Consider the following 25,864-nt stretch of genomic DNA (forward strand, 5'->3'; position numbering starts at 1 on the left):
CAAAACAAACGATCATACATAGATATGTAAATCAAACACAGTGTCATCGGTTTTAATGGACCTTTACCCACTGCATCCTATTTGAATTTCAACCTGGAAATCCTACGAATATTGGATTGAAGAAATGAAAATTTTGGAACTTCGACATGTTTTCAACAAAATAGAAGTGATGATGCAATGAAATCACCACTCTCTTCTTTACTTTGTGCAACAAACAAACACACACACACATTCATACCTACAAATACATAATAGAAAATCTTAGAAAACATATTTCGGGGGTTTAACTTAGTCACATGACCACAACCGCTTTCACAGTGGAGGGAGTTGAATACATAACTATGACAAATCATATACTAAATCTGATGTACATTATAGGAAGAAAAGAGATACATAGAGACGTTCATACAAACCACTGCTCAAAGTCTGCAGTAAACACTTCATTGCACGAAATGTTTCTTTCTTTTTTTTTAAATTTTTAGACTTCATCTACGTTTGTAACTCTATTGCTACAATAAGATTTAATGTATCGGTCAGTCTTCCTGAACCAATTAGTTAACACTCTTGCCTAGAGACGATGTATTTCTCTCTAGATCAGCAGAAAGACGTTTCGATTCCCGTAACTTTTCAGTTTACTGCTAAGAATTTCAAAATAGTATACATCTTTACGGACAATAAGCCAATGAACAAGTAATGAAATCATACAGTTTATGTAAATATGAGATTCAAAACTTTATTTTTTTTTTCCTTGTGGATCGATGCATTTTCATCCCCGAGTAGATCAGTGGAAATGATACAATTTTCCTTGGAAAGGTTTTTAAACTCTTTCTTTTCTGTTCGGCTTCACGTAAATGTCCTCTACATGTGTACACTATTTGATTCAAGTTATCAATTATTTACATGCCAACTTTTACGTGGCGGTCGCCATTTGCTCCCCGCCAGCGCCGGGCGTGTACGCTGGGGGACGCGCCGACTGTGTCGGCTTCGCCTTATGTAATTTGTCGCCCTCTTTCAGCGTTTCGGGGAGAGGTCTGTTGAGGGTTTCGGGCAAAAAGAAAGCCGTGGCCCCTCCCACGAATGACGTCACACCAAAGATGAGGAGTGGGGCGGGGCCGTAGATGTCGCTCTGCGGGAAACAAGCAACGAACATATCAAATATATGAACATTATTATCTCTCTCTCTCTGTGCGTACTTGGATATGCAGGCAGTATTCATGGACAATGAAACATGTATAAATAAATTTCCAGTATCTTTCAGTGTTAACTTAAAATGAGCTCGAAAGTAGGTACGCTTGCAAGGGCCTGCACACGTACCACTTTTATTAAACCGTTTGGAGTAGATTAACAATACGCACACACACTCACACACAAACCATTATATAGTAATCTCCAATAACTCTACATAATCTCCGTACATATTTACAACATTGTTCAAATATTCCTATTAACGTATGTATCTTAGTGTTGTGAATGAATTTTCTCAATGATTCTGACCAGCCAGGATCCTTGAGTAGGCATATAGTGAGCCAGAGCATCAGAAAGGAAAAACGCTTTGCTTCATTTCATACTTACGTATAGAAAACGTTCGCTTTCTTTTCATTATCCTTTGCAAGTATACATTGAACGCAAAACGAAACACATTATAAAGACACACATGCATGCACACACACACACACACACACACACACACACACACATAGACACACACACACACACACACACACACACACACGCACATACTTCACAGGAGTATGCATATCTACAGACGGGAAAAAAAAGGAAGACGATTCTGCTTTTTTAAAAAGATCAAACTATCCTAAAATTCTTAACCCTTAGGTCAGCCAAAACCCAACATGTGGTGACTAAAAATTTGCTTCAAATTTGAGATCTTTGATCTCAAACTCAAAAAGCAGCTACAAGTCAGATAGATTGTCGACTTACCAGATAATTGACAAAAGGAGCCACTATCCCTCCGATGCGAGACCAAAACGAGCAAAGACCAAATCCAACATTTCTGTCAAACAACGGAGAGCAAGAAACAAACATATCCATTTGATTGGTCACTTTCATTGGGTAATCTACCCACTTACGACTACATTGTCACTGTGAACTGTCCAGGGGCCTGTTATATAAAATGACGTAATCAAAAAATAAGTCGATTACCAGCCAATCAGAATTGAGTACACAGAAAGTTATGTTTGAACTTTTTACTCATGTTTGATCTCAACTTGTATGGTACAGAGCCCAGGCTACTGAAATATGACGAGTCGAACAGCACTACACACACGTCTTTGCCTTTTTTTTTTTAATGTGATGATGTTACCAAATTGTATTTTTTGCGTCAAATAATCTTCATGTGTGCAATGATGAGTTGTAGAGGTTAATGGGTTATAGTTGCCTTATCATTGGGGTAAAACCCTTTATTTTTAATTAAAGTTTGTCTAAAATCCAGTGGAGGAGTTGTCACGTGATGGCATCAGCTGCTCAATCTATTTGCGTATCATGTGAATCAAGTTTCAAGTTTGTAAACATTTATTTTCCATCTTTTCATGTTGTAAATCACATACATAAAGTTGTACAAGGAAGGCAGAACCTCAAAAAGCAGAGCTTGTGGTGAGCTGCCTAACAAAAACACACTACATCACAACCACAAGAAACAACAAAAACACAATATAATAATAGTTCCCATGGCAATATGAAGATGAGATATTCCTCGAAGAGAAATATTGCATTCTAACAGAGGGGCTACAGTAAGTGTGAAAATATTTGACGAGTTACAGCCTAAGAAAAATTACATATATCAAAGTTGAACGTTACATATTTATAAGTGCTAGCAATGTGATTGCGATCAGTATTATCAGCATAAATGATTAGTGGAAACTTTTAAATCTCCCGACTTTCTTATTTTTGTTTAACTTTTAAAAGGCTTTTATCATCCTCTTAGAGTGATTTTCTTTCATTCATTGAAGTCAATTCGAACATTGACATTTAATGAAATGGCTACGACCACATTTTTCTTGAAACATGTGTAACTTCTACTGAACTTCTATAGTGATTTATGTCCGAATTGGCCGAAGCAACTGTACCCAGTCTCTTCGTTTGACGTATAATCATTCAAAAGAAATTAGAAACATCACTGTACATAATGAGAGTCAGCTCGAGCATAGTGATGGATGCCACTTTACAAATAGCATACAGTCTTTCCCATTCATTCATACATTCATTAGCCAGGACATAACGCAGACAACATCACCACCAATATTAATGACATTAGTAAAATACGTGATTGTTGTTGTTATAGCTGCTGCTGTTGTTGCTGTTGTTGTTGGTGTTGTTGCTGCTGTCGATGGTGGTGGTGGTATTGCTGTTGTTGATGTTAGTGGTGTTGTTGCTGTTGTTATTGGTGGTAGTGCTGTTGTTGTTGGTGTTGCTGTTGTTAGGGGTGGTGGTGGTGTCAGTTGGTGGTTGTGTTGTTGGTGATGTTGTTGGTGGCGTTGGTGTTGTTGTTGGTCGTGTTGTTGTTGGTCGTGGTGTTGTTGTTGTTGGTGTTGTTGGTGGTGGTGGAGGTGTTGTTGGTGGTGGTGGAGGTGTTGTTGTTGGTGGTGTTGGTGTTGTTGTTGTTGTTGTTGGTGGTGGTGGAGGTGCTGTTGTTGTTGTTGTTGTTGTTATCGTTGTTGCTGATATACCTGACAGACGTTGGAAAGATCTCGGTTCCGTAGACAAAGATGGTGCCGAAGCTGCACGTGATACCGAGTTTACCCAGCATGGCAAAGGTCACGATAACGAGATCGATGTTCGTCCCGTCCTCTGTCGAGCCAAAGGTGTGTCAAAAGATGAAATCAAAAAGTTGATTTCTTCTTCTTTTTCTTCTTTTTCTTCTTCTTCTTCGTCTACTTTTCTTCTCCTCCTCCATCTCCTTCTTCTTCTTTCTCTTAGCTTTCTTTCGTCTTTTTTTCTCCTGATTCTTTTTTCCTTCTTGCCCATTCTTCTTTTTTTAATGACCACGAGTTGTACATCACACAATCAATATATAATAATACGAACAATAACACTATGTCCTATAAACAGAACGAAAAAACAGACAAATTTACATACTGCGAAAGAAAGCATGGAAAATGCCAATTAGGGCATACTTTACGGCGATGTTTTTGGTACCTCAAATTCGAATATTTTAAGACTAAAAACGCATTTTTAATAATCTGTTATATTGCTCAAGATGTTTTTAACTGAAAATCAATATAAACATCAAAAGCGTTTTATAGATCTTGCAACATTTTACAGACTTTTCCGGACAAAATTCATACATCGTTTTACATGATATATTTGTTATCAATTACGTGTTAGTTATTAGAGGCAGCTCTGTGAAACTATAGGCATGAGTCTTTTTTCTTTATCAAAGTCGAGAAAACACAGTGTATGTTCAAATTTTGATCAGTTTCATTCGATACAATGAAATTCGGGTAATACAGAAGCTCAAAAGTCAGATTTTCAGTATTTGGTCACGCTCTTTCTCACAAGAATGATTGGAAAAATTCACGCCAAAGTGCCAGTCTTTCAATGTCTTTTATGAAAATTTAAATCAACTAATTTGACTGGATGATTCTACACAGTGTCTATTGGAACTAGGGGCTCTCTTTAACCACATTAATTGTGAGTTAAAACTCAAGACGTCCTGATTGACCAATTTGGCGTTGTCTGTATCCTATATGACTGATCTGAACTGAATACCTGATTCGGATGGGAGATAAGCCGTGATGATGCAAGCTACAGCGGCTATGATGTTTGCAACAATCAGGGTTGATCTTCGTCCCCATCTGGAATACAATGGTATCCAAGCAACAAGAGCGATAATAAGGTTTTATGGACACCGCGTTAATCAAAGCGCGGCAGAAATAATGTAATCTTGACAATGCCAGCCAGGTTACAGTGAGATCTGTGCATTTAGTCAATGGTTGCCATACGGTAAAATAGTAAGATATGGTTTGAACAAAAAAAAAAGTAAGCGTTGAAAACTATGGATTTTAATGGAGAAACTTTTGTTTTGTCAGTAAAAGACGCCAAATCCTAATTCTCCGCCTGGAATGTATTACATTGCTGAATGACATCGGATTTTAATTTTTAAAAGTCCTCGTCAGGAAATAAAAGAAATAAAAGAGGAAACATTTTTGAACCAGGGCAATGGGTAAGGAAAAAGAAATAACCCGACCTTAAAGGGATGGTACAGTATTGGTGGAGATGAGAATTGGGCTTTTAACTTTTTGCGAGATACCAAGAAAGCACTTATATATGACATAGTACAAAGCATACCATTTTAAGAGGAATTCAAAGTTTATCTGATGAAAATCGGGTTTGGAATGACTGAAACATCCAAAAACAAAGTAAAACAAAGCGATCGTAAAAAAGTGTGGGTCCCACACTTTATTAGAATCGCTCTTTTTTTTGATATCTCAGCCATTTCAAAACCAATTTTCATCAAATAAACATTGAATTCCTCAAAGAATTACATGCTCTTTCATATTTCATGAGAGGTTTCTCATTATCTCACCAAAAAATGTTAGAAACCTGAAATTAGCTCTCAACCAAAACTATACGATCCCTTTAGAAACAGACAACTTTTGGAAAAAGAATTAACGTCGACGTAACTCTTGTCTAAGAAATATATTCATTGTGTTGATTCGATGTAAATGAATGAATGGATAGACGGTTATAAAAAAGTAAATAGATAAAAAAGAAAAGAAAAAAAGATGTATGAAAGTGTACAATGCAAAACCACATGAGCTGTTTGGAGGCACCAATACCATGCGTCGATACAATGCTGATTGCTCGATTGCATTCAATATCATTGAGACATGTACCATTTTTTTTTTTTTGCTCTGTTCAGGGGTTGAGAATGAACTTAAAACCTAATAGCTGCACTCCTGCATTCAATACGTTATTGTTTTTAAGATCAACAAAGATATTCTATCGGCTATTTCGATTACTAGTAACTTGTTCCAGTCTACTGAGGAATTCAAAGATCTCTTGCTATCAGGTTATTGAACACAAAAACACATAATTATTATACATGTCTATGATGTGTGTGTGTATGTGTGTGTGTGTGTGTTTGTGTGTGTGTGTGTGTGTGCGTATGCGTGTGCGTGTGTGTGCGTGTACACTTCCTAAATAGAAATTAATATGGTTACCTGGCAAGAGTAAAGGTAATGATGGCGTACGCAGGAATCTCGACGAGCCCAAGGAGAAAGAAATTGAGGTATTTATCACCAGCGAGGCTGCTGCTGTAGAGCGACAGGCCGTAGTACACCAGACTGCACATCAACCTTTAGTGAATTAAAAGCACGCCCAGATAACCAAGTTTAAATTCTGGTTGTTGTTAGGTATGACATTTGTTATCATGTGTGTGTGTTTCTTATTTTATTTCAAGCCATAAACATTGAAGAGATATTAAATGTTCAATAAACACTTTATCTTCTGCGATTAACCCAGTTCAGCGGATGTTGAGTTTGCAGCCTTTTTATTAAAAAAAAATCATTCTAAATTCATGGATTTTGCTTTATCCCAGAATATTCTTGTCTTTTTTTGCCTAAGTTGTATGCATGCTTCTTATCTCCATCTCCACACTCAGTTTATGCTGGGACCTACGCTTAAGTTGGGTGCACGTCACGAGACCGACACCCACGAGTCATACAGCCCATGAGTTATACAGCTCACGAGTCATACAGCCCATTACTTCGATACTAAGCCAACAAGTCCCACGAGACCGACACATTAAGCCCCGCGCGTTGTATCTGTCGAGCTCGTGGGCTGTTTTTACCTAGTGTCGGGCTCATGGGCTTTATTTGCCAAGTGTCGAACTCATGGGCTGTATGACTCGTGGGTGTTGGTCTAGTGGAATGACCCCTCTTAAGCTTGCTTCTAAATTGGTTCCATCATTTTTCTCCACCATTTTCACCGACACTAACAAATGTTCATAATCCCCATGTTCTAAACCTTTGTAATATTCTATTGCGCATCCAAGCTGGAAATCACGCATCATTTTATTTTGTAATATTCGATGTATTATTCATTCAGAAATATGATAATAAATTGATATGAAGAGAAGTTTCCACAATTAAATTTTCACACAAAATAATGTATGTAGAATATGTATGTTAGTACAAGTCAGTGTAAGATTCAGTGTCATTCCACAGACGAAAATGTCAAAACTTGAAAGTTTTCTTTTACTATGAGCAAAGGACAATGCAAGACCCGAAGACCTTGCTTCGGGTGATTTTACTGCATTTTTTACTATACACACAGAGGCCCATATTTCTTTTGCATCTAAAACCCCTGTAATTTAAGAATCATAACATTGTTACATTCTGTAAAAATTGATATCAATGCTCTATTTCTAGTTCGGTAATTCTGGGTGCTTTACACTATTTGATTTCAGTCAATGCAAGAATTAAATCCATTTCTACTTTCAATTTAAAGCGACAAATCTTGAAAAAAATAAAAGATAAATCTCAGAAAACAGCTGTATTAATTTTTGTTCGCGATTAACTAATTTAAGAATTTGTGACCTTGAAGATATAATCTAATCATTAAAAAGACTCCCTATCCGTTTCATTTTCTTTTTTTTTTGGGGGGGGGGGTGTTGGAAAGAAACACAGTGTTCCACAGTGTGAGAAACAACAGTGTGAACACAATGCGAACACATCGTGAACACTGTGAAATCTCTTCACACTGTTAAAACAAAGCATTACTAAGTGAACACTCTGTGAAACCGCACCACAGTGTGAAATCATCCGCGCACTGCTAAATTCGAGCGTTTTCACACTGTGAACACACTGTGGGACACTGTGTTCTTTCCAGTATGGGGAATTTGGCTCATCAGGAGGATCTTTCACATTGAATAGTGACCATAATTACCACTGGTAGAACATGTTAATGGCGTTGAGCAGGAGTCGCCGTTTCGAGAAGATGCTAAGGAATGTGGGACTGGGCGTGGTTGGAGACTTCTGGCTCATCATGATCTCACTGATGACTTTCTCCGAGTCACCGTTCTCCATGATGTCACACTGTAGCTCCCTAGGCCGGACCGAGAAGGGCGGTACGGGAACCTTGTTAAATTTGGCTATCTTCTCCACAACCTTCTTGGCATCCCCGTGGCGGCCTCGAGACACCAGCCATCTTACCGACTCCACAATTAGCCTGGGAATATGATATAGTGATAATAGTTTTTGTATCAGAACATCTTATCTACACATTATTGCACCAATGAACACACATCTACATGATTTGTAATCACTTGATAAACTGTAATGATTGACAGTTGGTAGTCCTTCAACGATAATGATTATAGTATAATTATTGGTCATCAGAGTCAATTATTATTGTCATCATTATCACTACACAAACTATGAGTGTTATAACCATTATGATTAGATAACAATAAAATTGAGTGTTATTAAAGGTTATTCAGTGAACATTACAAGTTTTTTTTTTAATTCGGAACCATAGCCAAGATAGACATCAAGATACGACAAGATAGACAAGTCATGCTAAAGCTTGCCATTTTGCTCACCATTGATAACTACTTACTGAAGAGCAAATACTGCAGGATAGGAATGAGCAAGCACAAAACACAATACAAAGACACGGAAATAAAGATTTCTTTCTCGTAGTTACGCTCTGGAAAGTAAGCATACGAAGGTGAGCGTTATAGATATGCAACTTGAGTTGATTGTCCTTGAGACAAAGAAACGTGACATCAGATCATAGAAATCATCAGACAGTCATCTCTGCCTCCGCCGAGACATCCGGGGTGGAACTGGTATACAGGCGGCTGACGTGCTGTACGTGCAGCGCCTTGAGGCGACACGTGCAAAAACTCTCGTGAGAGAAACCTGCACTTTTCCGTTCAAACTGGTTTAACAGTGGCACCTTACCCTGTTATAGGACGACAATCCTGCGGGTAGACAGACCATTCAAGGTTATTAGAGTGCGATGTTGGCGAAGAGAACTCTTTTTATTCTAAATATTTTTCACGACTATCTCTATTTTATAGTTGTTGTGAATAGCACTATCATAATTTTCATATTATAATCATTAATAATGTCACTCACTATCGATGATACTGACGTAAGAACGACTGGGCTGATGTTCACAGCTCTGCAAACATTGTCATCCCATTGAATTCGAATTTTAGAATGATGTACTTAAGGCTCTTCATTCCATTACTGACTCCACAAAGCCGTTGGCACTGTTTCTGATGACTTTGTGTGAAAAGGTCTAGGCTGGTGTGGTTGACATGGTTGCCCTGAAAGTTTTACGAATATTGTTAAACTCTTCCAGGATGACAAGGTAGCCCACGTCATGATTGGCCGATAACTCTCCGACACGTTTCCCACGACCAATGGCGTGGGGCAAGGCTGCACCCTACCGCCCATAGTCGCTCTCCACTTGGCGGCAGTGTTTAGCGGTAACCAAAAATGACCAACCGTTTAAAGGTATAATGACCGCGTACTAGGAAAACGGCAACTTATTCAACTTGAGCCGACTATCTGCCAAAACTATAGTTACTACTGGATGACGTATGTGTGCAGGAGCTGTTGTATGTTGATTACATGGACGATGCAGTCGTTGTTGCCCAAACAGTGAATATAAATCAAGATGGGGACACAAGGGAGGAACTTAAATCTATCTGTTCTCCTATTAGGAAAAAAACTAAAAATAACCTTTTAATAATGGCTTTTCAATGAACAGTGAAATGAGATTAATTTTTGTATCATCTCATTCTCCGGGGGAAGGCTGTAGGAATTTTCTCCCGTCTTACCAGATGTAGATGACACCAACGAAGCATGGCACGGAGATGGCGATCTGCATCCACCTCCAATCTTTGAGGAGCCAGGCGATAGGACCAAGGAGCGTCACGCCCAGTCCCCACGAGATGTTGTTGATGCAGCCCGCCAGTGTCCTCTTGTCGGCAGCAAACATCTCCATCACAAGCACGTACTCGACGATGTTGATGCCCTGTTGCCATGGCGACAATAATCATAAAAGTCCAATGATTGATGAACCCACTTATTATCGGTACGAAAATAAAAAGAAACTAAGAAACTGACTAATGTTACAAAATCCGATTTTAACAGTTAGAAAATAACTACAAATAACCCTTATAACAATACTAAACTCATGCGTTAAGAAAACATCCATATATACATTTCTTTTGTACTTGATGTTCATTGTATCACAGTTAACATTTTCTTATTTGTTTTTGCCAATAGTCGTTGCTTCATGATTCAAATTCATGCGTTTGTACACATATTTATCTGGTTATACCACATAGCGTTACAAACGATAGATGAAGATAAAGCCCTCCCCACCCCCGAGAATTCATGAAGATCTTAAATTGAATTGAATTGAAATGAACTGAAAATGAAAATGTATCCTTCGTGACAGAAGTATCATGAACAAGCGATAAACGATTCCCCTGACAGTTGCAGCGTATATTGTTGGAATAAACGTAACTCTTTTCCTTTGCTTTTCTCCCCTGCTTCAGCCAGCCATTTTGGCCTTGATGTTTTCACTCTGTTTCCAAAAGGTTGCTGTCGCCATTTTACTCGGCATACACACTTATTATCATCACTACAAAAGAACTACGTTAATACTTCTTGTACTGTTGCCACCACTTCGAACACGTACTGTGCACCTGTTTCTTTTTTTAAAAATGTCACCACTAAAGCTGTATTTAGGTCACGTTTCATTATATACAAGGCAAAATAAGAATGTGTAACACGGTATGTGCAATTTTACGAAAAGTCATGGTATGGTTACATTTTCTGCCATCTTAACACAAGAAAGCTTTAGTATTCGTCACTGTAATAAAATTAACCTACCGCTAAAAACCCGAAACAGAATAACAGCCAAACAAACACAAAGAAGAAAAGTAACGTATACGAGTCCAATGAAAGCAATTATATATTCCAAACCTATAACTAGCATTCTTCCAACCGCGCTCTCCTTCATACTTGGACGCAAGTTTGTCTCTACGCTGTGGTTGGACTGACTTGATTGAACAAACAGACATGTAGTCGTGGTGGGTTTAAAAGCTAACTCTACGATCATATCCTTCGCAAAGTTTTCTCGCTTGTCTATGGTAGCTTTAGTTCGCAAACATTAAGTCAGGTTAGTCAAACTGTCCTGACCTTCGGACGTGTTTAATGCAAGCGTCTGGTCTCAAAGCATTACCTCTAATGACTAAACGTTATGTCAGTGTACTCGCACGTCAAAGCGTCTTGACTGTGGTCTTAAGTTTCTTGAAAAGAAAACTTGCTACATGGAGTAAGTCATTACACTCTTGGTGAATGGTAATTAAGGCAGCATAATTGAGAAAATGAAAATAATTCTAGCAATTAAAATGGTGATGATGGTGATGATGATATTGCTATAATACCGTCTACCACGTCTGCTATCAAATGATAATGATAACAATAGTACGAAAAGAAGGGGGGAGAGATTTAGCTGAAAAAATATATTTACTCTATTGTGATTATTTTTTTTCCTATCTATACGAAAAACACCAGATTACCCGTGTTTTCTCCGTTTGCGTCCCCCTTCTCTAGAACATCTTCCCTACTCATGTCCAGTCCTCCACCTCCATTGATGTTTTCACAAAGAAGCTTAAAACCCATTTAGTTTTAGTACAGAACTGATGATTATGTACAGTATAGTTGATTATTTGGATTCGAAGCTGATTTATTTGTTTGTTTGTTTGTTTGATAATTGTAAAGCGCTTCGAAACATATTGCATTAAGCGCTATGTAAATATTTCATATTACTATCATTATTACTGATGCCTTATGCTTGTCATGACTTTACCACTCCAACTCTCTGTTTTTATATATATTCCGACCACGAAAGCCTGTCTTTCCAAGTAAACTATAGTGTAATAAATAGGGTATAATGGAGTAACAGATAATTGTTATGGCGTCATGTTTCATCAGCCTTACCTACGTGGAATGAGTAATCTTTTCCACGCAGTAGGAGATAAAACGGAAACGAAAAATATCCACAATATCCAAAATCCTCGACTTTAATGCGCATAAAACTGACCCACTTTTTTCAGCGAGTCATGATTGTTGATCTTAGGGCACCGCGGGCCGCCATAAGCACCAGACAATATCGTCAATTTATGATTGGTTGACCTTTGTTTTTCAACTTTGTTACAGGAATATATTTAAAGTCACCTAGCCTGATGCAGACAAATAATGACTTTGTCACGTCCGCCAAAAAATCAACAAACAAGCAACAAAAACCTAAAGCACTGAGCTTTGTTTGTTTATCATCATCATTATAATCAATATCATACTATTCGACTATTTCCTACTTTTCTTAATCATTTTCATCTCTTTATCTTTCTTCCTGTCATTACTCTGCGGGTACCATCGAATCCGTCATTGCCATCCGCTTGGAGGAAGGATACACAAACACTCACCAGACAAACAAGAAGACAATAAAACTAAGTGGTATTCGGTAGACGGTTAAAAAACGCACCTACAGTAAGAAACAAACCCATTCATGATGATGCTGGTAGCAGGCCAATAATACAAAAACAAATTGTCTGCCCTCAAATCTATAGAATTATGCCACATAATAAAGAAATTTGTCTCATCGTATTCAAGCTGTCGACTCTTGGTGTCCAAACCAGAGAAAAGAGATTGACAGAATAATTGCACTTGGCATCAAGCCAGTGATTGGATGATATGACAACGTTTACGCAGCTACACTGAATGTATTCAAAAAGACAGCGAAAAAAAAACACAGTAGTAGTAGTAGTAGTAGTAGTAGTAGTGGTAGTAGTAGTAGTGTGTTGCTAAACATCGAGTTTCGAGTTTCGAGTTTCGAGTTTCGAGTTTCGAGTTTCGAGTTTCGAGTATCGAGTATCGAGTATCGAGTTTCGAGTTTCGAGTATCGAGTATCGAGTTTCGAGTGTGTAGCTAAACATCGAGTTTCGAGTTTCGAGTTTCGAGTTTCGAGTTTCGAGTTTCGAGTTTCGAGTTTCGAGTTTCGAGTTTCGAGATTCGAGTTTCGAGTATCGAGTATCGAGTATCGAGTTTCGAGTATCGAGTTTCGAGTTTCGAGTATCGAGTTTCGAGTTTCGAGTTTCGAGTTTCGAGTATCGAGTTTCGAGTTTCGAGTCTCAATTGCAAATTTCAAGTTGCAGATTTTCGTTAATTGGTAATTGAAAAGCCAGCGATAAATCGGGAGCCTGTGTCTCCTTCTTTCTCATTGAATACTTCAAGCCTTACAGCAATAGCTTTGGAATCTGCGCTATTTTGTTATTGAATTACACTTTTACTGCAATTCCATATCAAATTTGTCTGATTGAGTTACGTAACAAGTGTACTGTACAGCCCTTAACATTTGCAGCAAAAAAAAAAAAGAATATAGGGCCCATGTCATTATAACGAGATCATCGGTCCGACTAATTTACTTCATTATGTCGAGACAATTGTATCCTGACACATGGAATACAACCACAATTGTGCATTTATTAAAATGCCCTGGTGCAAACTGGTTACATGTATAGACGGATAATATGACGCGATATTGATGAACAGAAAAAGTACATGTGACGGGGAAGTGTTGACTCGCGAAAAACAAAACAAACTGTTATTTTCTAGGCTTGAGTTATCAAATGTTTTAGATTTGACGATGCCGTAATGATATCGCAGACGGGACCTGCCTTTCGTTACACGATTACATAGCTGCTATACCTTGACCGCCGCGTATAAAGCACCCGACTTTAAAAAGAAAAGGAAAAGAAGAGGATAAAAGAAGATAAAAAAAATGGTGAAACTAACAGAGCTGTATCGCGCTAACCCTCCCGAAGCCGGTTGGAAGAATACTCTTTATGTTCGGCAATTTGCTTAAATGTGGAGTTCAGGTCTTTGTCAGACAGCTTCATTTTATTCTGAGTATATTATCATTATATTTATGATCGCCCTGCTCTTCCTGCTGTTATCATTGTCAGCGACAAAGTATTTGCAATCGAGCAAGAAAGAGGTAATCAATTTTTTTTCCTCATTGTCGATTCAGGAGATTCAAGCATGGCACAAATTCGAGTTCAAACTTTGTCAGCGAATTGCTGCTTTCCTAAAATAGCAATGTGACATTTTGTGATTGAATTATAAGTATGTAGCCCTTGTCTGGTGCAACATTAAATAACATGTCTTTGTACTGTGTTATACTAGTAGTTTAAATAGTCTAAACTATAATCACATTGTGTAGGATAATCAGGACATTGTGACAAGAGAAAGTGGGCACTAGACCACACATTCCTGAGCACTGTGGTCACTACTGGTCATTCAAGGACTCCTCCAAGCACACGCCTGTGTTCTGACAGGTTCCGAAGTCCAGACTGTGTGGTTGTCATGACAATGCACATGATATATGTATGTACCAACTTCTGGTAGGAACCTGCGTCATCACCCTTCTCTCTCACTCTCTCTCTCTCTCTCTCTCTCTCTCTCTCTCCATCTCTCTCTCTCACCTCCCCCATGCTTTATTCACTCCCGCTCTTGGTTCCAATCTCCCTCTGTCCCTGTCTCCCCTTATTCTTTTAACCTAGACCACTTTCTCTCCCTACCCCTCTCTATCGTCTTTTCTTAGAAGATATAGGGTTATTCATTTCATGCGAAATGGACTCTTCCATCTGATGAAGCAAAGTTATGCAAGTATTAACAGTATGATATTTGAAAGTAATTAGTTTTAGAAAATGTTTCGTGTATTATGTGTATGAAAGTGTATTACATTGTGGTAAAACCAACCAAAAAATACGCTTCAACTGAAGACTCCACAAAACCCTCAAACTGCAGTATACCGTCCATCTAATTTAGCAAGATGGTACGTCTACCTCATGTTGCATCATTTTGGCTCAAACTTTCTCTTCTTTTACTTCTGCTCTTCAAGGTGCGAGGATGTGTTGAGCATCCCAACTTTTGACAGTCTTCACAACTTTTGGTATTTCAGCTCAACCCAACTACATCGACGTGACACAATGGCACGACGAGAAAAATGTCTGCAATAAAATTAATTTCTTGTAATGGCTCAACTAATGCAGAGGATGTACACAATTTCGACTTTATTAGGAATTCCTTTGGCAAAACTGAATCATATTGTAAATAATGTATGATATTTTTTATTAGTACCATTAAAGCAAGATATACATTTCCTTTAAAGACAGTTGTCTACGTAATTCAGCAGTCATGGTAGGGAAGTTATGTAACCACTCCTTGCCAGCATTTTGTGTGGTGAATGTTGATGTTACACGCATGTATTTTCTCTGTAGACCGAAAGGTTTGGATTGTGCTAAGTCGGTGTAAAAGTTAATTCTGTCTTGCATTGTAAGTTTGTCTTTGTCATTGAATTGCAGCTTTCCTACTATAGCAATGGAACATTTTTTGATTGAATTGTGAATAGATTCTCCTGGTCTTTATATTCTCAGCGAAAAAAGATTTGAAATTGAGCAGGAAAGACTTGACTCGAATTTTGGCCATTTTCGAGTCTAGACTCGATAATGGCAAAAGTTCGAGTTTCAACTTTGTCACTGAATTGCAGCTTTCCTACTATATCAATGTGACATTTTGTGATTGAATTGTAAATAGATTGTCCTGATCTTTATATTGGCAGCAAAAACGGATTTGATATCGGGCAAGAAAGACTTGACTCGAATTTTGGCCATTTTCGAGTCTAGACTCGAAAATGGCAAAAGTTCGAGTTTCAACTTTGTCATTGAATTGCAGCTTTCCTACTATAGCAATGTAACATTTTTGTGATTGAATTGTGAATAGATTGCCCTGATCTTTATATTGACAGCGAAAAAGGATTTGAAATTGGGCAAGAAAGACTTAACTCGAATTTTGGCCATTTTCGAGTCTAGACTCGAAAATGGCAAAAGTACGAGTTTCAACTTTGTCAAAGAATTGCAGCTTTCCTACTATAGCAATGTAACATTTTGTGATTGAATTGTGAATAGATTGTCCTGATCTTTATATTGACAGCGAAAAAGGATTTGAAATTGGGCAAGAAAGACTTAACTCGAATTTTGGCCATTTTCGAGTCTAGACTCGAAAATGGCAAAAGTTCGAGTTTCAACTTTGTCATTGAATTGCAGCTTTCCTACTATAACAATGTAACATTATGTGATTGAATTGTGAATAGATTGTCTTGATCTTTATATTGGCAGCAAAAACGGATTTGATATCGGGCAAGAAAGACTTGACTCGAATTTTGGCCATTTTCGAGTCTAGACTCGAAAATGGCAAAAGTTCGAGATTCAACTTTGTCATTGAATTGCAGCTTTCCTACTATAGCAATGTAACATTTTTGTGATTGAATTGTGAATAGATTGTCCTGATCTTTATATTGACAGCAAAAACGGATTTGATATCGGGCAAGAAAGACTTGACTAGAATTTTGGCCATTTTCGAGTCTAGACTCGAATAAAGATCAGGACAATCTATTCACAATTCAATCACAAAATGTTTCATTTCTATAGTAGGAAAGCTGCAATTCAATGACAAAGTTGAAACTCGAACTTTTGCCATTTTCGAGTCTAGACTCGAAAATGGCCGAAATTCGAGTTAAGTCTTTCTTGCCCGATATCAAATCCGTTTTTTGCTGTCAATATAAGGATCAGGACAATCTATTCACAATTCAATCACAAAATGTTGCAATACTATAGTAGGAAAGCAGCAATTCAATGACAAAGTTGAAACTCGAACTGTTGCCATTTTCGAGTCTGGACTCGAAAATGGCCAAAATTCGAGTCAAGTCTTTCTTGCCCAATATCAAATCCGTTTTCGATGCCAATATAAAGATCAGGACAATCTATTCACAATTCAATCACAAAATGTTACATTGCTACAGTAGGAAAGCTGCAATTCAATGACAAAGTTGAAACTCGAACTTTTGCCATTTTCGAGTTTAGACTCGAAAATGGCCAAAATTCGAGTTAAGTCTTTCTTGCCCGATATCAAATCCGTTTTTGCTGTCAATATAAGGATCAGGACAATCTATTCACAATTCAATCACAAAATGTTACAATACTATAGTAGGAAAGCAGCAATTCAATGACAAAGTTGAAACTCGAATTTTTGCCATTTTCGAGTCTAGACTCGAAAATGGCCAAAATTCGAGTCAAGTCTTTCATGCCCAATATCAAACCCGTGTTCGATGCCAATATAAAGATCAAGACAATCTATTCACAATTCAATCACAAAATGTTGCATTGTTATAGTAGGAAAGCTGCAATTCAATGACAAAGTTGAAACTCGAACTTCTGCCATTATCGAGTCTAGACTCGAAAGTGGCCAAAATTCGAGTTAAGTCTTTCTTGCCCGATATCAAATCCGTTTTTGCTGTCAATATAAAGATCAGGACAATCTATTCACAATTCAATCACAAAATGTTACAATACTATAGTAGGAAAGCTGCAATTCAGTGACAAAGTTGAAACTCGAACTTTTGCCATTTTCGAGTCTAGACTCGAAAATGGCCAAAATTCGAGTCAAGTCTTTCTTGCCCAATATCAAAGCCGTTTTCGATGCCAATATAAAGATCAAGACAATCTATTCACAATTCAATCACAAAATGTTGCATTGTTATAGTAGGAAAGCTGCAATTCAATGACAAAGTTGAAACTCGAACTTTTGCCATTATCGAGTCTAGACTCGAAAGTGGCCACAATTCGAGTTAAGTCTTTCTTGCCCGACATCAAATCCTTTTTCGCTGTCAATATAAAGATCAGGACAATCTATTCACAATTCAATCGCAAAATGTTGCGATATTATAGTAGGAAAGCTACAATTCAATGACAAAGACAAACTTACAATACAAGGCACGCATTAATTTTTACACTCAACACAATCCCAACCTTTTTGTCTACAGAGAAACTACATGCATGTAATATCAACATTCACACACACAGCATGCTGACAAGGAGTGGTTGAATAACTTCCCTACTATGACTGCTGATCAAAAAATTACGTAGGCAACTGTCTCCAAAGGAAATATATATAGTGGTATATATAATGGTACTGATAAAAGATATTACACATTATTTACAATATGGTTCATTTGTGCCAAAGGAATTCCTATTAAAGCCTACATTTTGTACATCTCTGCCTTAGTTGAGCCATTACAAGAAATGAGTTTTTATTGCAGACGTTTTACTCGTCGTGCCATTAAATCACGTCAATGTAGTTGGGTTGACCTGAAATATCAAAAGTTGTGAAGACTGTAAAAAGTTGGGATGCCCTACACATCCTTGCTCTTTGAAGAGCAGGAGCAAAAGAAGAGAAAGTTTGGGCCAAAATGTTGCAAGACGAGGTAGACATACCATCTTGCTAAATTAGAGGGACGACATACTGCAGTTTAAGCGGTTGTGGAGTCTTCAGTTGAAGCGTATTCGTTTTGGTTGGTTTTACCACATGTGTAATAAGCACTTTCATACACATAACACACGAAATATTTTCTTAAACTAATTACTTTCAAATATCATAATGTTAATACTTGCATGACTTTGCTTCATCAGATGGAAGAGCCCATTTCGCATGAAATGAATAACCCTATATCTTCTAAGAACAGACAATAGAGAGGAGTAGGGAGAGAAAGTGGTCTACGTTAAAAGAATAAGGGGAGACAGGGACAGAAGGAGATTGGAACCAAGAGCGGGAGTGAATAAAGCATGGGGGAGGTGAAAGAGAAAGAGAGAGAGGGGTAGAGAGTGAGAGAGAAGGGTGATGACGTAGGTTCCTACCAGAAGTTGGTATTTACATAATATATCATGTGCATTGTCATGACAACCACACAGTCTGGACTTCGGAACCTGTCAGAACACAGGCGTGTGCTTGGAGGAGTCCTTGAATGACCAGTAGTGACCACAGTGCTCAGAAATGTGTGGTCTAGTGCCCAATTTTACTTTGTCACGATGTCCTGATTATCCTACACAATGTGATTATAGTTTAGACTATTCAAACTATAACACAGTACAGAGACATGTTATTTAATGTTGCACCAGACAAGGGCTCCATACTTATAATTCAATCACAAAATGTAACATTGCTATTTTAGGAAAGCAGCAATTCGCTGACAAAGTTTGAACTCGAATTTGTGCCAAGCTTGAATCTCCTGAATCGACAATGAGGAAAAATTTTAATTACCTCTTTCTTGCTCGATTGCAAATACTTTGTCGCTGACAATAATAACAGCAGGAAGAGCAGGGTGATCATAAACATAATGATGTTAGACTCAGAATAAATGAAGCTGTCTGACAAAGACCTGCACTCCAAAGACATAAGCAAACTGCCGGAAATAAAAGAGTATTCTTTCAACCGGCTTCGGGAGGGTTAGCGCGATACAGCTCTGTTAGTTTCACCATTCTTTTTCATCTTCCTTTATCCTCTTCTTTTCCTTTTCTTTTTAAAGTCGGGTGCTTTATACGCGGCGGTCAAGGTATAGCAGCTATGTAATCGTGTAACGAAAGGCAGGTCCCGTCTGCGATATCATTACGGCATCGTCAAATCTAAAACATTTGATAACAAGCCTAGAAAATAACAGTTTGCTTTGTTTTTCGCGAGTAAATTCCCTATGGTCAGCACTTCCCCGTCACATGTATACTTAATTTCTGTTCATCAATATCGCGTCATATTATCCGTCTATACATGTAACCAGTTTGCATCAGGGCATTTTAATAAATGCACAATTATGGTTGTATTCCATGTGTCAGGATACAATTGTCTCGACATAATGAAGTAAATTAGACGGACCGATGATCTCGTTACAATGACATTCCCCTATTCCATTTTTTGTTCTTGCGTATGTTAAGGGCTGTACAGTACACTTGTTACGTAACTCAATCACAAATTTGACATGGAATTGCAGTAAAAGTGTAATTCAATAACAAAATAGCACAGATTCCAAAGCTATTGCTGTAAGGCTTGAAGTATTCAATAAGAAGGAAGGATACACAGGCTCCCGATTTATCGCTGGCTTTTCAATTACCAATTAAGGAAAATCTGCAACTTGAAATTTGAAATTGAGATTCCAAACTCGAAACTCGAAACTCGATACTCGAAACTCGATACTCGAAACTCGAAACTCGAAACTCGAAACTCGATACTCGAAACTCGAAACTCGAAACTCGACACTCGATACTCGATACTCGAAACTCGAAACTCGAAACTCGAAACTCGAAACTCGAAACTCGAAACTCGAAACTCGAAACTCGAAACTCGATGTTTAGCAACACACGTAGTAGTATATAGTAGTAGTAGTAGTAGTAGTAGTAGTAGTAGTAGTAGTAGTAGTAGTATCGTAATAGTAATAATAGTAACATAAATAACTAGAAGCAGTGGCAGCAGTAGTAGATAATGTCGTAGAATCGTGGAATAGAAACAGCTGTAGTAGTAGTAGTATATAGTAGTGGAAGTAATATAGTTATAGTAGTAGTAGTAGTAGTAGTAGTAGTAGTAGTAGTAGTAGCAGTAATAGTAGTAGAAGCAGCCACAGCAGTAGCAGATAATGTCGCAGAATCGCGGATTGGACAAGTTTGAAGTTGTACTTTCTTTTCTCATGATCGTGAAGTCGCCCTTCATAATAATGTGAATTGCCCAGACACACCATAAGTAATTCTGAAAAGCTGCCATCACCCCGGGCCAGCCCCCCCCCCCCCCCAAAAAAAAAAAAAAAAAAAAAAAAATGGCAATGATGAGAAAATTATTGAAAATGAAATAAAAAGTAGACCCTACTCAAAGCAATTAAGGTAAATTAGGGAGAGATTGGGATTCCTAACGTCTGTCCTTCGATGCTTTCAAACATGGGCAAATTTCATGAATGAACATTTATAGTCAAGGGGAAAAACATAAACTAATCACTAAAATGGGTCAATAATGGATAGGGGCTAGCAACTCAAGATGTAAATGCAAAATATCCGCTGAATCGTGTAAAATGTTAGGTCTTTCAGCGCACTGGCCCGGCTAAATATTTAAGGCCGTTGTACGCATGCGCGCTCTTGTCTTGGGTGTACGGGCGCAAGTTCGTTTATGCTTTCGGATTTTGTTCATTACCTTGTCAGTAAGAACAACATCAGGGCAGAAACAAACTGATGAACACGCAAGACAGAATGAAGTTCTGATCATCGCACTTACATTTTCGAACATCCCGACGAGGAACCAGATGCAGACGAATGCGTAATAGTTTGTCATGAAAGCCAGAATGAGTCCACACACGCCTTCGCCCAGGAGGGATACAATAAAGATTGTCTTTCGACCCAGCATATCAGAGAGTTGTCCCGCACTGAATGCACCCACCAACACCCCTGCAAAGTAAATGGATTGAGCCGTCTCCGGCCACAAATGGCGGGAACAGACAAGGTCCATCTGAAATGAACGTGATGAAGAAAGAGAGAGATAGACAAAGGCAAAGTTGAGAACACTATGTAATCACTGATAATCTTAAAAAAAAAATATGTTTGACATTAAAGTCGTTTGTCATTGATTTATGTCGTCTTTACTAGGATATTGATTTATTGAGGTATCACCATAATAATTCAGCATTACATTCTTGCATTTATCATTTCCCAATTGAGACTGAAGAGTGTATAGGAAATACACACAAATCAAGGCAGCCTCATATCGTAAAACAAAACTCAGAAACGGTGAAGTTGACCTCCACGTCAGTGTCTTATTACAACCTTCCAACTAAAGGGCTTTTTACACTTGTAAATTTTTGCTTAGCCCCGGACCAACGGTGGGGCTAAGGGGGGGGGGGGCCTTAGCCCCACCGTTGGTACGGGACTATCCTTAGCCCACTTTAGGGCTTTTTACACTTGTGTTTCTTAACCCCGGACTTTCTCTGACCCAGGACTATCGTTAGTCCCGTACCAATTTTTTCAGCTTTTTACACTCGCCAATTAGTCCCGTACTATCTCTTGTCCGGGGCTAAGGAGAAAACTTACCTTTTTACACTCGTATTTCTTAGCCCCGGACTTTCCAAACCACATGAATATTCATAATTACGCTGTGTACTGTACACGTACACGCATGCACCGGCAGCACTTGACTACCTCGTTTCTGATTGGTCAGTGAGGGTCGGACTTCGCCTCCTTCGCTTAGCCCAGGATTATTTTTTCGTTCTGTTTACACTCACTTGCTTGGCACCGCAATTGCGGTGCTAACCCCTGCTAATTTGCAGGGCCAGATAGTACCGTACTATCGGTGGGGCTAGCCCACTTTGGCAAAAACGAGTGTAAACAGAAAGTGGGCTAAGGATAGTCCCGTACCAACGGTGGGGCTAAGGCCCCCCCTTAGCCCCACCGTTGGTCCGGGGCTAAGCAAAAATTTACAAGTGTAAAAAGCCCTTTTCTGTTTACACTCGTTTTTGCCAAAGTGGGCTAGCCCTACCGATAGTACGGTACTATCTGGCCCTGCAAAATAGCAGGGGTTAGCACCGCAATTGCGGTGCTAACACCGCAATTGCGGTGCCAAGCAAGTGAGTGTAAACAGAACGAAAAAATAATCCTGGGCTAAGCGACGGAGACGAAGTCCGACCCTCACTGACCAATCAGAAACGAGGTAATCAAGTGCTGCCGGTGCGTGCGTGTACGTGTTCAATACACAGCGTAATTATGAATATTCATGTGGTTTGGAAAGTCCGGGGCTAAGAAATACGAGTGTAAAAAGGTCAGTTTTCTCCTTAGCCCCGGACAAGAGATAGTACGGGACTAATTGGCGAGTGTAAAAAGCTGAACAAAATTGGTACGGGACTAACGATAGTCCTGGGTCAGAGAAAGTCCGGGGTTAAGAAACACAAGTGTAAAAAGCCCTTAAGTGTATGAATTCTTCATCATCATACATGGACATAACGCAGAATCGAATAAAAATGATAGGCCATGCTCGAAATATACTACACCATAAACTATGTTATCATCAAGTCACAGGTGTATAAGACCATATTCGAAAATATCATAGAGGCAAACACAAACCCACATACACACGATTACCGCCCATACAGCTTAGACACAGACGTGAATTTCGCCACTATCGGCCACGCACAACCTGCACACACAAAAAAGAAGCACTCACAAGTCATTTTTCCAGCTGCAATCCTTAATAAAAGTCGCGTTCAGCAGAACAAGATGCGGGTATTCTAAAATATTGGCGAAAATTTGATTGTTTTACCGGCTATCCCATTATTCTTTTACATTAATTCAGTATCAAGCTTCCAGATGAATTTGCATATAGCATCATTTGCCCCTAACCTTTTCATTTTCTTTGCTACAACTTGGACCCCGTTTACAGCGAGTAAAAGGGCCGGGCTCGGCCGCGGCCGAGCCCGGCCTTTATTCTCCTGTAAACGCGCAAAAGGCCAAATGCGATACCAAAATCGGCCGCGCATTTGGCCAAGCTATGGACGTAGTCTCGGCCGCGACTCGGCCGGGGCCGAGCCCGGCCTTTTCTCACTGTAAACGCAAACTGGGACAAATGCGGTACCAAATTGCGACCGGCGCGCTTCTAATAATAGTCGTTTGTTTACAAGCAGAGTGCCACTACAACAAAATATTGAAGGTTTGAATTAAAAGCCCGGGCCGAGCCCTCCACTGTAAACGGACAAAATTGCGGGGCCGATTACCGCAATTGAGGCCGGCCTCAGCATGGGCTCAGCCCGGGCTCGGCCCAGCCCTGCACAGTAAACGGGGTCTTATTGTCTTTGCGACTATGTGCAACGTAGAAAACGTCCATATCGACACAAGTAAATATCAAATATTTCATGTTTTATACTAAAATATATCATTTCAAGTTAGTCAATTAGAATATCACAAACAATTCTGATCATGTAATAGCGTTGACGTGTGCTTGCTAATCATGAATTGCTCGAAAATTTAATCAAACATCCCATATTAGATATTTATGGATGTATTGCATATTTCATAAAGAGAGATTATGTGATATATACTGTACATGTTTCATTGGATTACACTTATGTTTCATGAGAGACCCATGATACCTGCATCACTACGGTAAACTCCTCGGGATAGTCCTTGTAATATCGCCAGCCGTTCTGGCACTCCACTTCACGAGTCGCGTTTGTGATTGGCTGGCCAGCATCGACGTCATACATCAAACAGGTGTCACAGTTTGGTGCCCCGAACTTCTCGGCTCCTTCGACCGTCTTGTTTCGGAGTACGCAGGACTCGACCGCCGGTGCTCCTGGGTCAGGATTGCAGTGGTAGTATTCAGGTTGTGCCAGCAGGAAGGCCTACAGTAAAAAACGCCACAATGAAAGTCATAAGATGGCTCTACGACTTAGCTTTAGGGCCTATCTTACTGGAGGAGACAGATATTATAGGCCTACCCTCTAAATCTATTCAAAAAATCATTACATAAATTTGCTGCAAGATGGAAACAATGTGATGTGCAGGGTATAATTTCACCTTCTTGAATTCACGTCAAGTAACAGAATTAGTGTATAAAATTATGCGCATAATACATGTACTCATGGTGGTACTTGTCGGGAAAAATTTAATTATTAGAATAGAATGAAATTACCAGTACGTTTTGTGTTAACCTTTTTTTCATTATTTCTGAGTGTCTTTTTTTAACTCCATTTTCAATTTAATGAAGCAAAATCAGACCAACTGAGTGTTGAATTTTGTATCTACTTGGTTTCACCAAATGCAATGTTAAAGGCGAAGGACCAATGATGTAAGAGGGCGCTGTTGTGTGGACCACGCTTTTGCGTCTGCCATGTTCCGGACGTACGAATGAATCGTTCGAAAATGGTCTAAATAATGTTAACCTCAGTTCGTCTGTCTTGTTCCTCCTAATACATACGGATCCTTCATAGACAAAGCTAGCTTCCTAGCTAGCCGCCGAAACTGACTAGTAAATACGTATAACATCAGGTACGTGGTAGTTAAGGATTGTTTCCCTACTAGAAAGAACACAGTGTCCCACAGTGTGCTCACAGTGTGCTCACAGTGTGCTCACATTGTCGACTATGTAAAAATGCTCCAAACAGTGTGGAGATGATTTCACACTTTGATTTGGTTTTCACAGAGTGTTCACATGGTAATGTTCTGTGTCACAGTGTGAATTGATGATTCACAATGCGTTCACACTGTTAAAACGTTCAAATTTAACAGTGTGAAGAGATTTCACACTGTGTTCACAATGTGTTCACTCTGTGTTTCTCACACTGTGGGACACTGTGTTCTTTCCAGCAGGGTTTGTAAGGTATACATCTCGATCTACACAAGATCTCGAAAAAATCGGTTCAGTATAAGATGCACTCATCATACTTATGCAACTACCAGACTACAGCGAATCGTGAACGAGTATTAAATCTATATCAGATACAAAAGATCGAGAGCGCACGAAATGCGTGCCAGCGATCTCCTTTGAGAATTGACTAGCGTTGCATTGCCAATCTTCCTAACAGAGATGGGGGGCAATCCACGTATCGCCATCCACAACGCCATCTTAACTCCTGGGTCCTTGTCCAATATAACCTTTCACATTTCTGCTCATAAGATAGTGAAAGAACACTCGACTTTAAAGGGATGGTATAGTATTGGTGGAGATGAGGATTGGGCTTTTAACTTTTTTGAAAGATATCAAGAAACCACTTGTGAAAGAGTACAGAGCATACCATTCTAAGACTGTTTCAAAGTTTATTTGATGACAATAGGTTTTGTAAAACAAAGCGATCATAATAGAAGGAGGGTCCCACCTTTTATTAAGATTGTTCTGTTTCGGGTATCTTGGCCATTTCAAAAGAAATCCTTATTCTCATTAAATAGACGTTGAATTCCTCTTGGAAT

The 25,864-nt window shown here is 38.9% G+C and overlaps 1 protein-coding gene across 1 annotated transcript in view; it reads right to left on the reverse strand.

Moving 5' to 3' along the window:
- Nucleotides 1-475: 475 nt before the first annotated feature.
- The window catches only part of LOC139728908 (organic cation transporter protein-like), a 55,841-nt gene continuing 30,452 nt past the window's right edge, over nt 476-25,864 (reverse strand). The window contains exons 3-11 of the mRNA XM_071639841.1: nt 24,049-24,300; nt 21,192-21,422; nt 9,815-10,011; nt 7,909-8,190; nt 6,183-6,317; nt 4,729-4,814; nt 3,687-3,807; nt 1,942-2,014; nt 476-1,126 (exon numbers count right to left, since the gene is read on the reverse strand). Of these exons, the coding sequence (XP_071495942.1) occupies nt 911-1,126; nt 1,942-2,014; nt 3,687-3,807; nt 4,729-4,814; nt 6,183-6,317; nt 7,909-8,190; nt 9,815-10,011; nt 21,192-21,422; nt 24,049-24,300 (1,593 nt within the window). The 3' untranslated portion in view covers nt 476-910. The remainder of the gene's footprint in view (nt 1,127-1,941; nt 2,015-3,686; nt 3,808-4,728; nt 4,815-6,182; nt 6,318-7,908; nt 8,191-9,814; nt 10,012-21,191; nt 21,423-24,048; nt 24,301-25,864) is intronic.

Source organism: Diadema antillarum, unplaced genomic scaffold, assembly GCF_040938485.1.
Source record: "Diadema antillarum isolate AM-2024a unplaced genomic scaffold, OU_Dant_1.0 scf00000020, whole genome shotgun sequence".
NCBI lineage: Eukaryota > Metazoa > Echinodermata > Echinoidea > Diadematoida > Diadematidae > Diadema > Diadema antillarum.